At 44.1% G+C, this 13,417-nt stretch overlaps 1 protein-coding gene across 1 annotated transcript in view; it reads right to left on the reverse strand.

Annotated features, from left to right (window-relative positions):
- Positions 1-13,417, reverse strand: part of LOC148501292 (lutropin-choriogonadotropic hormone receptor-like) — a 216,859-nt gene that overhangs the window by 71,746 nt on the left and 131,696 nt on the right. Inside the window, exons 5-6 of the mRNA XM_088450689.1 lie at positions 11,056-11,130; positions 1,619-1,696 (exon numbers count right to left, since the gene is read on the reverse strand). Coding sequence (XP_088306815.1) covers positions 1,619-1,696; positions 11,056-11,130 — 153 coding nt within the window. The remainder of the gene's footprint in view (positions 1-1,618; positions 1,697-11,055; positions 11,131-13,417) is intronic.

Genomic DNA, 13,417 nt, shown 5'->3' on the forward strand with positions numbered 1-13,417 from the left:
ACGCATGCTGCTAGCTCTTAATTCTGTCTAAGTACAAATAGCTGATTGGACCATATGCCATCTTTTAAAATGAATGTGGATCTCTACCAAAGCTAAACAATACCAGAGCCCTAATTTAAAGTGGACATTCTTTTGTTCTCAGGACTACTATATATATTTTTTTATATTGGCCATAATAAGTCATAATAGGTGGTTTTTTATTATGTTTATATTGTTTGTGAACAAGTATTCTTATTAAAATTATGATACAATGTATTTTTAATTGCGCTCCCTACGTGCTTTTGTTGTTTTGTTATGAAGCGGTTGCCCAAATGTGGACAATTTTTTTTATAAACTAAGTAAATTTACAGCATAATTTTTCTTAATTGTCACTTCCTCTTATGTTTTAGGTACCTTTAATCGGAATCGGTATGAAATACTGCCGGCCGCATGGTTCGATTCCCGGCAGCGGCAGCCCGACAGATGAACAGATCCCGGCAGCGGCAGCCCGACAGCGCTGGAAATCCCGATCGTCCTAAGGTAAGTAATAAGTAACCTAACCTAACCCCCCTAACCCTAACCCTCCTTAGGGGTGCCTAATCCTAACCTCCCCCCCAAGTGCCTAACACTAATCCCCCCTGTAAGTGCCTAACCCTAACCCCCCTCATCCCCGCTGCCTAAACCTAAGTCCCCCAGGGGGGTGCCTAACCCTAGACCTCCCTCCCCCTAGCCTAACCTTAACCCTCCCGGGGGGGTGCCTAACCCTAAATCCCCCTGGGTGCGCTAAACCTAACCCTCTCCCCCGCGGCTGTCTGCTCCTGGCGTCAGGAAAATGTCAGGCGTCTAGATTTAGATGCCTGTCACTTAACCCACGCCGGGATAAAGCAGTCGGGAAGCCGGCTGTTGGGATCACGTCAGCCGGTTTCCCGATTGCATCCCCTTTAATCGTTTCTTCCAGAACTGATTCTTTCAAAGTCTGTCACATTGTCACATAATCTTTCTACAATTACAGATACAGGGCCTGATTCAGAGCCGCTTGTTAGCTCCGAGCGATGTTCGCACAACTGTGCATGCGTACGGGTTGTAATACGCATGCGCGAACCAGTCATTGCGGTCGGAAATTGTGTGCTCGCAAAATAACGAATGCCTGGTAATTTGAGTGACAGAATGAGGCGTATGTGCGTGGTAACAGGGGAAGGTGCTTGAAAACGGGGAGTGGAGGTCCGTACGCAGGCGTGCTTAAAGGTCAAAACGGGTGCTTTATGGGTGTGCATAATTAACAAAGCAGCGTCATCGACCACGTCACTTGGTTGTCTTTTAGCCTGAACTGCTTGCATGATTGCGGTAGGAAAATGCTACCACAAGCACTGCGAGCAGTTCATACGCCTTTCGATGTACTCGATTAATCAAATAAATAGCGGAGATGACGTAGGATGCGAGCGGCCAGGGGGCATTTTTAAAAAAAAAGCGAGCGCATGTTTTGTTCGCTTGTTCAGACATAGAGGCGTCAACAGACCGCAAAGGGCGAGTACTCTATTTAAATATCCGGCCCCTTTTTCTGAACGAGCGAGCGCAAATAGCGTCCGGCTCTGAATCAGGCCCACAGTGTAGGAATTTTTTTTTATTCTGTTCCACTTACAGTGTTAGAGACTCATTGTTCATTTCTTGAAATGCATTTGCTGGTATTTCCGTTATATGTGGATTATCATAGATCTCTCTGGGAATAAAATAAATACATGTAAAAAATACAGATAGAATAAGGAAGACCACAGGCATGATTCAATTAAATACAAAAGATAATAGCAAAACTGCCTGAAACTATTTAAACAAGTAATAAAATAACAGCAGATATATTATTAAATTTTTTGTTTTGAAGTCACCACAAAGTGTACACAGCACCGTTTAACATATACATTATAAACCTTAAAGGGGTATCAGCATAAATACAATATGAAAGGGCAGATCAAAGCATTACATAGCAACCACACAGCACAGAACACTGGGTAGGAGAGGTTGCAGGCAGTGGCGTCACAAGGGGGGTGCGGGCCGCACAGCCATTTTTCTTTGTTGCCGACGCGTGGCTCCACCGCGCGCACTACAACCCTCAATGCCCTGGGTGCCACCACGGGGAGGGACGCCACTGGTTGCAGGAGTAGGGAAACTCACTAAAGCTAGCAGGAACATACAGAAAAAATTGATTCAATGCTAAATCATCCCGTATCCAACATCTGGGCAATCAAACAGAGTCACTGAATGGGAGGAGAAAATGGAGCACTGGTGACAAGGATAGTGCTAGGGAACAGGTGTGGTATAGGAGTCAACATTCAGAATGTCGACACCAGAATGTAAAGATATTTCAGAATGTCAACATGGGCAGAATTTAGATGTGAAATTCCTTCTTTCGCAATGTCGACACTGCCAGAATGTTGACATTTTGAATGTTGACATTTGGCATGTCAACAATTAGGCTTTCCAAAGACTTGTCAACTAAACCTAACTGCAACCTAATACCCTAAAATTAGCTGTCGGCATTCACATTGTGAATGTCAACATCATAAATGTGTACCCTAGGGAAGAACAAAAGCGTGAATGGCCCTGCCCATAAGCGATTACAAGGGGAACGGGAGAACAGCTGGAGAGTGAACTGGGAAGGATACAGTTCTGGCCAACATTCTAGGCACCCTTGACCTTAAGTACATCTTGTAAAGTAAAATATCTCCTAAGAAAAAGGAATGTAGTGATACAGTTTGAGCCTATAGACACTCATGTTTAGCACAGAACAGCTAAGAATATAACAATAACAATTTGAAAAAGCAATAGGAGGAAAACCTAAAACAAAATAAAGATTCTCATGTCACAATTATTGGCTCCCTTTTGAGCAACTCAAATCAATTTGGAAAAAAAAGTGCAAGATTACACTCAAGTGTGATAAATTAGTCACCTGTGATAAATTGTCAGTGCTCACTTGACTTGAATTAACCAATGAATGATGGCGTTAATGTTTGAAAAGGCGACTTTTTATTCCCTCTTTGTCACAAATGTGAAGACGAGAGCTGTCTGAGCGCATCAGAAGTGCTATTATCACCAAGCACAAGACCTCTAAAGGGTACAAGGTCATCTCCAAAGATAAATACGGAAACAGTATTTCTAGTGTACCTTTCACATTTCACATATATAGAATAAGTCGTTTTTTTTTTCTAGGCAAAACCAATATTCAGCACTGATTCTACAACATTGTGCCCCATATATTTTAGGATTCGTTTTATTATAACAATTTTTGAGCAGCAGGTTAAACAGCCTCAAAGTGCCATTCAGATTAAGGTCTAGATCTACTAAGGTGTTTCCCAACCCCAGTCCTCTGGGACCCCTAACAGTGCATCATTACCAGAACTCCCAGTTGGTGCACAGATGTACCCATTACTGGCTGACACATTTGAAAAAGATCCACAAGTGTCGCTACTTATCTCACTTGTGATACTGAGATCTGTAAAACATGAGCTGTTAGAGGTCCCTGAGGGCTGGAATTGGGAAACACTGTACAAAGTGGCTGCTTTTGATTGCCGCTGATCCTTTTTGATCTCAAAATTTAAAACAGCAATAATAATGCGAATCACCCCTGGTTTTGCTTTTAATATTGTCGCAAATTTCATTTTCAGGGACAAAATTGCAGAGGAACGGCTGCTTAGTAAATTTAAGCCTAAATGTGAACTTTTTATTGTTTATTTCAAAAGACATTAGTTTATTGGCTCACTAGTTTATTTTTCTCTTCTAATGAGAATTAGGGAAAATGTGCAAAATTGCAAAACATTTTAAGTTCTGGAATTCTTACCGCAATTTTTTTTTTTTTTTAAATGTACCAAAACTTTTATTGTTCTGTTCTCCCAATTATGAGAATACCACATATTCGGACTTCTGTCTTAATTATTGGTATTCATGAAAGCAGCTGACTTGGTAGGCCTATGTGTGTGTGTGTGTGTGTGTGTGTGTTTGTTTGTTTTTTTCTTTTAGTTTATTTAAAAAAAATTTCACCTCCCCATTTCTTTTTTTCTTTGACCAGGGGAGACTTTGAGACCTGCCACCCTAACAAGCCTTCCATACTTTAGTCAGTCAAAGATCTAATCAAAATTGCCTTTCATGGTAACTAGTGTAGCACTTTACTGTTAGAACTATTAGTAATGTTTTTTATGGAAAAAAGTAATTTTTTAGCAAACAGACTTAACTTTGAATAATTATAATATTCGTGGGGCTGTCATTAATATTGTGGTACAGGCTTGCAGCCTGTCTGTAAAAGGCACCAAGGATTAAGCCCAGGGGTCTGTGACATTTCTTCTCATACTGTATTTTAACTAGAGATATACAGTTCGGTTATCCTGAAAAAACAAACACACTTGAACTTAGGGGTTCTGAGTCGAGTCCCAGTTAGGAATCACTTTGGAGTTTAGAGAGGAACAGAGTCCCGGCTTGGGTCTGCTGTATGTTTGGAACTCAAATTTAAAAACCAAACTCAAGTTTGTATTGCATGTAAACAGGTCCAAATTACATTATTTTAGCTGTCCTTATCAATTTTTTTATTGATTATTTTTATTAATCGATTTTAAAGGAATCCAAAACCAAATCTGAACCAAAACATTTGAGGTTGGTTTTACCAAAACACGATGATGAATTAGAACCTAAACCAAAGCACAGGGGTCCGCACATATCTCTAATTTTAACATTGGTGTGTGTCATGATAAAATTAATTTTGTGACAGGTGTATCACAATACAATAAACGTAGTGAACCGCTGGCCTACAGTATCACTTATCACTAGAATCTGCTGACATCACAAATTACCCGAGTGATGTTACTATATCCTAGTGAGCTATTAGGCTGACTTTTGGCATGATCCATAAAATTGACTGTGTGGAAGGGACAAGTAGTTTAACCCAAAGTGAAACTAATTTTCTTTTACAATGTAGCACATTTTATTTTATATTTTCACAAAACGCTATATATATTATGTTTGCATAAGAAAATACTACACCATATTGCGTTCATGGGCTTGTTTTAAGACCTCTCTTTAAGGTTTATTCAAGTGGTTATAATCCCTTGGATTAATATCCAGAACATATTGGCATCACATGCTTCCTGACCATAGGAGTGTTACCTGGACATCAGATAAGATTTTAAACATTATATTTTTGGTACGCACAATACTTACTTTGAGCACAGATTGCTTTACTTTAAATACTACACAATTAGGCGCACGTCTCTTATTTTTCAGCACATATATATTGTGATAGAAGCACTGGTAAAGTGGTCAATGGCAGGTACGTTCATCCTAGGTTTTTGGCCTATGTATTCTAAAACCCCCCAGGAGAAGTCTGTTTTGTAAACAGACCAGAGTATTGGTCTTTTGGAAAAGCCGGTTTGGGTCCTGGGGGTGTGGATGTGAGGAGAGGGAGGGCTCCATCCACAGGCCACTTTTGGGCCTTTTCAGCCTGGTAGCAGGCTTATTAGGGCTTACACCTGGAACTGGCTGATTTAAGCTGTGTTCAGTTGTAGCTGAGTTTCTCATACCTGGGAGAGCAGGCCGCAGGTTAGCTTGCTCTGAGACACTGTTGGCTGTAAACCAGAAGGTACTGTGGATGGGGATTTTGTTTAGTGTTCTGTTAGATAGGGAACTTGCTGTCTAGTTAGTGTCCAGCCGGGCTAGGGTTTATTTTATGTTTTGTTTATTTGATTGTTGAAATTGCACAATAAAAACTGGCACCGTCCAGCTTGCACGAAAATCCACGACTGGAGTGCTGTTTCCTGGCTGCTGTGTGTAAGGTGGTGTCCATCTACCCCAGGAGAGGGACCCACTACCCCAACCTTATCACAATTGGTGGAGAATGCGGGCAATCACACACTGAAATGACAGCAAGAAAAAAAAAATCCTTTAAAATTTAAAGGGAAAGACACGAAGTTGTGGAATCCATGAGGGTGGCGTCAGCAGATGCTCAGAGAGGCCAGGTTCTGCTTTCAGCCTACCCCTAAAGACAACATGGAGGACGTTGTAAAGGCCTTGCTCCAAGCTACGGCAGCTCAGCAGGAAACAAACAAAATTCAGCAAGAAGCTACCAGGGCTCAGCAGGAAGCTACCAGAGCTCAGCAGGAATCCAAACAGGTGAAACTATTGGCCTTGGAGGCAGCTCAGAGGCAACAACAAGACACCATCGAGGAAACCCGCCAGGCTATAGCAGAAAGCAGCCAGGCCATAAAAGAGGTGGTACAACAGCTTGTAGTCCAGTCTGGAGATGCTTCCCCTACTCTTCTTACTACCACTAACACCATACGGGCCAGTCACTTTCTGCAAAAGATGATCCAGTGTGATGATGTGGAGGCTTACCTTACGGTCTTTGAAAGAACCGCCGAAAGAGAGAAGTGGCCTAAAGAGCAGTGGGCAAGTCTTGTGGCACCCTTCCTGTCTGGAGAACCACAAAAGGCCTTCTATGATTTATGCCTGGATGATGCCAAGGACTATGCAAAGTTAAAATGGGAGATCCTAACCCGCTTGAGAGTCACCTCATTTGTTCGGGCCCAACAAGTCCACCGCTGGGAGTTCCAAATGGAAAAAACCTCCACGCTCACAGATGCATGACCTCGTCCATCTAACCACAAAATGGCTGCAGACACTGACAGGACCACAGATTGTGGAAAGAGTCATGATGGACCGGTATCTGCGATTGCTACCTGCATCTCTGTGCAAGTGGGTGAGCCATGCAGACCCTAAGTCCGCAGACCAGCTAGTCGAACTGGTGGAGAGGTACATGGCAGCTGAGGAGCTGTTGAGTCTGCCCCACCAAGCCCCGATGGTGCATCGGCGAACTCCCATCGGCACTGGTAAGACTGTTCCAGGGGAGAAGGGTGCTGGGTGATGGAATGTACCTAAGACTGAGGGTGAGGAACCTGGAGACAGGCCAGCCAGGCCAGGAAGGTTCCTTCCCTGTAAAAGACTAGATTTTAATGTGATTCAGTGTTTCCGATGTGGTGGCTTCAGCCATATTGCAGCTAATTGTCCATTTACCTCTGAACCTATGTAATGTGATACTGCTCATGTATACCACAGGGGGTCTTTCTTTGCACAGCCAGCCTGTACTGCTGACCGTCGGGCTGAGACTGATAAGCACATGTGTTTACTTACTGTAGAAGGCAACCGTGTAGAGGCTCTGTTAGATTGAGACATCATGTGGTTCCGTGATAGTATCTGTGGGTTTGGCACATGGCTTAATGTATGATGCAATATTGGGGAGAGACTTTGCTCACTTCTGGAAGTTGTGGGAAAGCCGATTTTGCACAGAGGTAAATCACCCTGACTCGTTTGAGAGGGTTACTGGTGTAGTAGCAGCGTCAGAGATGTTCCCTTTTTCTAGTATGATTGGCGAACTAGAGAATGTGTTGCATGATAGTGGCTCGCCAAGTGATGTACCTCCCACTGAGGTGGGAAGTGTTGTTGAGCCAGTTGATCGTCTGCCTGATTTAGAGGTCAGAAGAGAGGTCTTTGCCGTGGAGCAGTTAAATGACCCTACACTGGTAAAAGCCAGGGAGAATGTCAAGGTGTTCAATGGTAAACCCATAGACACCGATAGTCCTTTGTCATATCCTCACATGGAAGTATGTCAGGATTTGTTGTATAAGGTGACTAAGAAGGGGGAAGATATTGTGGAACAATTAATAGTACCCAAAGCATACAGAAGAACAGTTTTAGAACTGGCCCATGATCATATGATACCACCTAGGGGTAGAGAAAACCACTGAGCGAGTTGTGCAGAGGATGTTTTGGGCCGGGGTCCATAAAGAGGTATGTGACTATTGTGCATCCTGCCCTGAATGTCAGTATCATGCTCCAAGGCCATATTTCAAAAGTCCCCTGGTACCGTTACCCATTATTGAGGTTCTGTTTGAAAGAATAGCTATGGATTTGGTTGGGCCATTAATGAAATCTGCCTGGGGCCATCAATATATTCTGGTGATAATGGATTACGCTACCAGGTACCCGGAAGTGATACCATTACGCAATACGTCAACCAAGACCATTGCTAGAGAATTAGTCCATGTCTTTAGCAGGTTGGGTATACCTAAGGAGATCCTGACTGACCAAGGCACCCCATTTATGTCAAAAGTCATGAAGGAGTTGTGCTGCCTTTTTAAAATTGACCAGTTAAGAACATCTGTGTACCATCCCCAGACCGATGGGTTAGTAGAGAGGTTTAATAAAACTTTAAAACACATGCTAAGGAAAGTAGTGGACAAAGATGGTAGAGATTGGGATTACTTGTTACCTTATTTGCTGTTGGCCATAAGAGAGGTTCCCCAATCCTCTACAGGGTTTTCCCCTTTTGATTTATTGTACGGGAGACATCCAAGGGGATTACTTGACATTGCCAAATAGACATGGGAGGGGCAGTCCAGTGCGTATAAAACAGTTATTGAGCATGTTTCTCAAATGCAAGAAAGAATTGCTGCTTTGGTGCTGATAGTAAGAGAGCACTTGGAACAGGCCCAACAGGCACAGCAGAGGGTATACAACTGCAATTCTCGCTTACGCAACTTTGCTCCTGGGGACAGAGTGTTGGTGTTGGTTCCCACAGTCAAAAGTAAACTTTTGGCTAAATGGCAAGGACCCTTTGAAATCTTAGAAAAAGTGGGGCAGGTCAATTATAAAGTTTACCAGCCAGGGAAAAGAAAGCCAGAACAGATATACCATGTAAATCTTATAAAACCCTGGAAGGATAGAGAAGCACTGTCAGCAGTCTGAGCCCCTCCAGTAAACCCTGGGCCCATGGTACCCGAAGTGACAGTGGCAAAAACCCTGTCAGCAAGTCAACAGCAGGAAGTTAAGGAATTCCTGATAAGAAATAGGGTTCTGTTTTCTGACCTACCAGGGAAAACCACAGTCATTAAACATGACATAATCACTGACCCAGGGGTTAAGGTTAACCTAAAGCCATATAGGTTACCAGAAGCCCAAAGAGAGTCAGTGTCGAAGGAAATTAAAAAAATGTTAGAGTTGGGTGAAATTGAAGAATCGCATAGTGAGTGGTCAAGTCCCATTGTGCTCATTCCAAAACCCGACTGGAGTGTGTGATTCTGCAATGACTTCCGGAAATTGAACAGTGTGTCAAAGTTCGATGCCTGCCCTATGCCTAGGGTGGACGAACTAATTGAAAGGCTGGGGACAGCCAGATATTTAACTACTCTTGACTTAACCAAAGGGTATTGGCAAGTGCCGTTAACTGAGAACGCCAAAGATAAGACAGCTTTTTCTGCACCAGAGGGGTTGTTTCAATACAAGATGTTGCCCTTTGGGCTACATGGGGCACCTGCTACCTTTCAAAGAATGATGGATAGGATTCTAAGGCCCCATAGACAGTATGCTGCTGCCTATCTGGATGATGTGGTCATTCATAGTCCTGATTGGCAGTCTCACTTGCCCAGAGTACAAGCAGTGTTGGACTCCATCTATAAGACAGGTTTTACAGAAAACCCAAAAAAGTGTTGTCTGGGGATGGAAGAAGTAAAGTATCTTGGGTACACCATTGGCAGAGGTTTGACAAAGCCACAGCTCAATAAGATCGAGGCAATACAAAACTGGCTACGACCCCTGAATAAGAAGCAGGTGAGAGCCTTCTTAGGGATCACTGGGTATTATAGGAGGTTTATACTCAATTTTGCCAACATTGCAGTCCCACTGACTGACCTTACCAAAGGCAAACAGAAAGTCATGGTGGAATGGGGTCCTGAAGCAGAGAAGACTTTCCAGGAGTTAAAAATAGCATTATGTACCCAACCAGTTCTGATGACCCCTGATTTTGACAGAGAGTTTGTTGTACAAACTGATGCACCAGATGTAGGCATCGGAGCGGTCCTGTCCCAAAGCAAAGAGGGTGAAGAACACCTGAATTTCTTCTTAACCTGGAAATTAAATGTACATGAAAGAAACTATGCTATGGTCGAGAAAGAAGCATTGGCCATAAAGTGGGCGTTAGAGACTCTCAGGTACTACTTGGTGGGAAGAAAGTTGACCATACCCCTCTGAAGTGGATGTCAGAAAACAAGGACAGTAATGCGAGAATAATGAGATGGTTCTTGGCATTACAAACCTTTAAATTTACGGTAGAACACAGGCCATGAAGCCAGCTGGCCAATGCATATGCTTTGTCACGTGTCCATTGTTTGGGGGCTGCGGTTGTTCCGCCCCACAGGTCGAAACAAAGGGGGGGGGATAGAAGCATTGGTAAAGTGATCGATGGCAGGTGCATTTTTCCTAGGTTTTTGGCCTATGTGTTCTAAAAAACCCCAGGAGAAGTCTGTTTTGCAAACAGACCAGAGTATCGGCTTTTGGAAAAGCTGGTTTGGGTCCTGGGGGTGTGGATGTGAGGAGAGGGAGGGCTCCATCCACAGGCCACTCCATGTTTTGGGCCTTTTCAGCCTGGTAGCAGGCTCATTAGGGCTTACACCTGGAACTGGCTGATTTAAGCTGTGTTCAGTTGTAGCTGAGTGTCTCGTACCTGGGAGAGCAGGCTGCAGGTTAGCTTGCTCTGAGACACTGTTGGCTGTAAACCAGAAGGTACTGTGGATGGGGATTTTGTTTTCTGTTCTGTTAGATAGGGAACTTGCTGTCTAGATAGTGCCCAGCCGGGCTAGGGTTTATTTTATGTTTTGTTTATTTGATTGTTGAAATTGCACAATAAAAACTGTCACCGTCCAGCTTGCACGAAAATCCACGACTGGAGTGCTGTTTCCAGGCTGCTGTGTGTAAGGTGGTGTCCATCTACCCCAGGAGAGGGAGCCGCTACCCCGACATTATCACAATATATATATATATATAATCTCCAGACAGCAGCTAGCTGTGCGAGTACCCAAATGCACATTCTGTATTTCTCTTGTTTCCTATAGATTTATGCACTGTTGTTAGCAGGATCTCTTCCTCCATTTGTCTCATGTTATGTACTGTATTATAATGTTGTTATGTAATAAATGTATTAATCTATGGAAGTAATATAATAATAATAATAATACTAATAAGAATAAGAGAACAAAGAGTATTACTTACAGAATTAAATTTAATCCCACAGACAAAACTTTAGTGACATCTGGAAATGTTCGTATTCCTGTGTTACAGATGCTCCTACAAGACATAACAACAAAAAAATAGATTTACAACACAAAGAGCAACTAAAAAATAATGTTATGTTTTACAGCAATTTAATAACACACCCACAGAGCTCTGCATGTATGAGGCATTAGAGGTTGATTGGCCATAGTCTTCATTTGAAGTTTTCCCAGTAGGAAAACAAACCCTATGATGTCATGATGGGTTCAGTGGTTTGGGGTTTTTCTAAGTACCCAGAAACCCTCATTTGATGGACCACATTTTTTTTTTCTGTCCATGGGCCTGCGGCGCACAATGGGAAGATTGCATAATTTTGTTCAGCAAATCTTATATATAAAATTCATTGGTTTGATTGTCTTTCCAGTTATGCATTCGGACACCCCTGCACTGATTGGGATGAAACCTACGCAAGGTGGACCAGTTGGATCCTTACCAGGTTTTAGGGGGGTTAGGGTCCTGGTCAGACCTCTCATTGATGTATGCTGGACAGAACTTTGACCCTGGGAGCTGGTTCTGTGCCTTCTTTTGGATGGATTTGGACGAGTACTTCACAGAGTGGTAACTGATCTCAGAAGACATAATAGGGGGTTGAGGTCCGGGTCAGAACTCCCGTTGGTGTACGCTGGGCAGAATTTTGACCTGGGTGTTACAAGTCGCGGTCACGACTTGACACTTTCTGATAGTTTGCCCAGACAGGACGGGGTTACTCCAGTTCTTCCTGTTGCTAGGACATCGGCACGCCTCAGGAAGTGATGTGTTTTCCACAATTGCAAACCTGATTGGGACTTCAGCCTATTTATACTCACTGATCTATTGCACTTGTGCCGACTATAGAGTGTCTGTGAGTTCCCTCAGCCTGGCTGCAGAGTCAGGTTGGTCATGTTCTCTGGTTCACTGAACTCCCACACTGCTTCCTAACCGCTCCAAGTAGCTTCCGTGCTACCACCTATCTCCAAACGGCTTCCTGGCCGCATCTAGCAGCTCCCGTGTTGCCATCGTTCACCATACGGCTTCTTAGCCGCTCCAAGTAGCTTCTGTGCTACCACCTATCTCCAAATGGCTTCTTGGCCACATCTAGCAGCTCCCGTTCTGCCATCATTCACCATACAGCTTCTTAGCTGCTCCAAGTAGCTTCCGTGCTACCACCAATCTCCAAACGGCTTCCTAGCCGTATCCATCAGCTCCCAAGTTGCCATCTTTCACCATACGGCATCCAGGCCACTCCAGGTAGCTTCCATGCTACCACCAATCTCCTAACTGCTTCCTAGCCGTATCCAGCAGCTTCCGTGCTGCCAACGTTCATCCTACGGCAATTGCCCCAACATCGGCACCATCGCTGCCAACATCGGCACACTTGTCACACCATCAGCTATCAAAGCCATCATCAAATCATAGACTGTTTATCCACGGTAATCGCTGCACCATCGGCACACTTGCCACACTATCGGCTCTCAAAGCCATTATTAAACCATAGACTGCTTGTCTACGGCAACTGCCTCAACATCGGCACCATCGCTGCAACATCGGCACACTTGCCGCGCCATCGGCTCTCAAAGCCATTATTAAACCATAGACTGCTTGTCTACGGCAACTGCCCCAACATCGGCACCATTGCTGCAACATCGGCACAGTTGCTGCACCATCGGCTCTCAGAGCCATTTACTAACCCTAGACTGTTTATCTACGGCTATTGCCACACCATCGCTGTACCATCGGCATAATTGCCGCACCATCAGCATCACTGCTGCACCATCGGCACCATTGCCGCACCATCGGGATAATTGCCGCACCATCGGCATCACTGCTGCACCATCAGCACCATTGCTGCACCATCGGCACAGCTGCCACACCATCGACTCCCAAGCTATTGCCCAAAAAAACAAACTGTACTCTCACAACATCTTTACCATCGATATCCTTAAAATCAATGTGTCAGTACTAACTGTACATTATTTACCTGTTGAATTCCCTTGTATCTCCATGGGAGCCACTACTACCTCGAGCATAAGTCCAGGCGGCCACCTAAGTACCGGTGAATGTATCCGAGTTCTAAGGGAACAACGGGCGGTTGTTATTGGCAGAAGATCTCGCTAGCCGCGTTCTAGGGGTCTCACATGGGATTCGTAACACTGGGGAGCCTATTCTTTGCCTTCTACTGGATGGATTTGGATAAAAACTTCACAGAGGGTGTCAATTGCTCTGGGGAGGCCTAATGGAGTAGTTGGGGTCCCGGTCGGAACTCACGGAGGACTGTGCTGGGAAGAACTTTGACCCGAGAAGCCTGTTCTAAACCTTCCACTGG

This window comes from Taudactylus pleione, unplaced genomic scaffold (genome assembly GCF_031769625.1).
Source record: "Taudactylus pleione unplaced genomic scaffold, aTauple2 ptg000522l, whole genome shotgun sequence".
In the NCBI taxonomy this organism is placed as follows: Eukaryota; Metazoa; Chordata; class Amphibia; order Anura; family Myobatrachidae; genus Taudactylus; species Taudactylus pleione.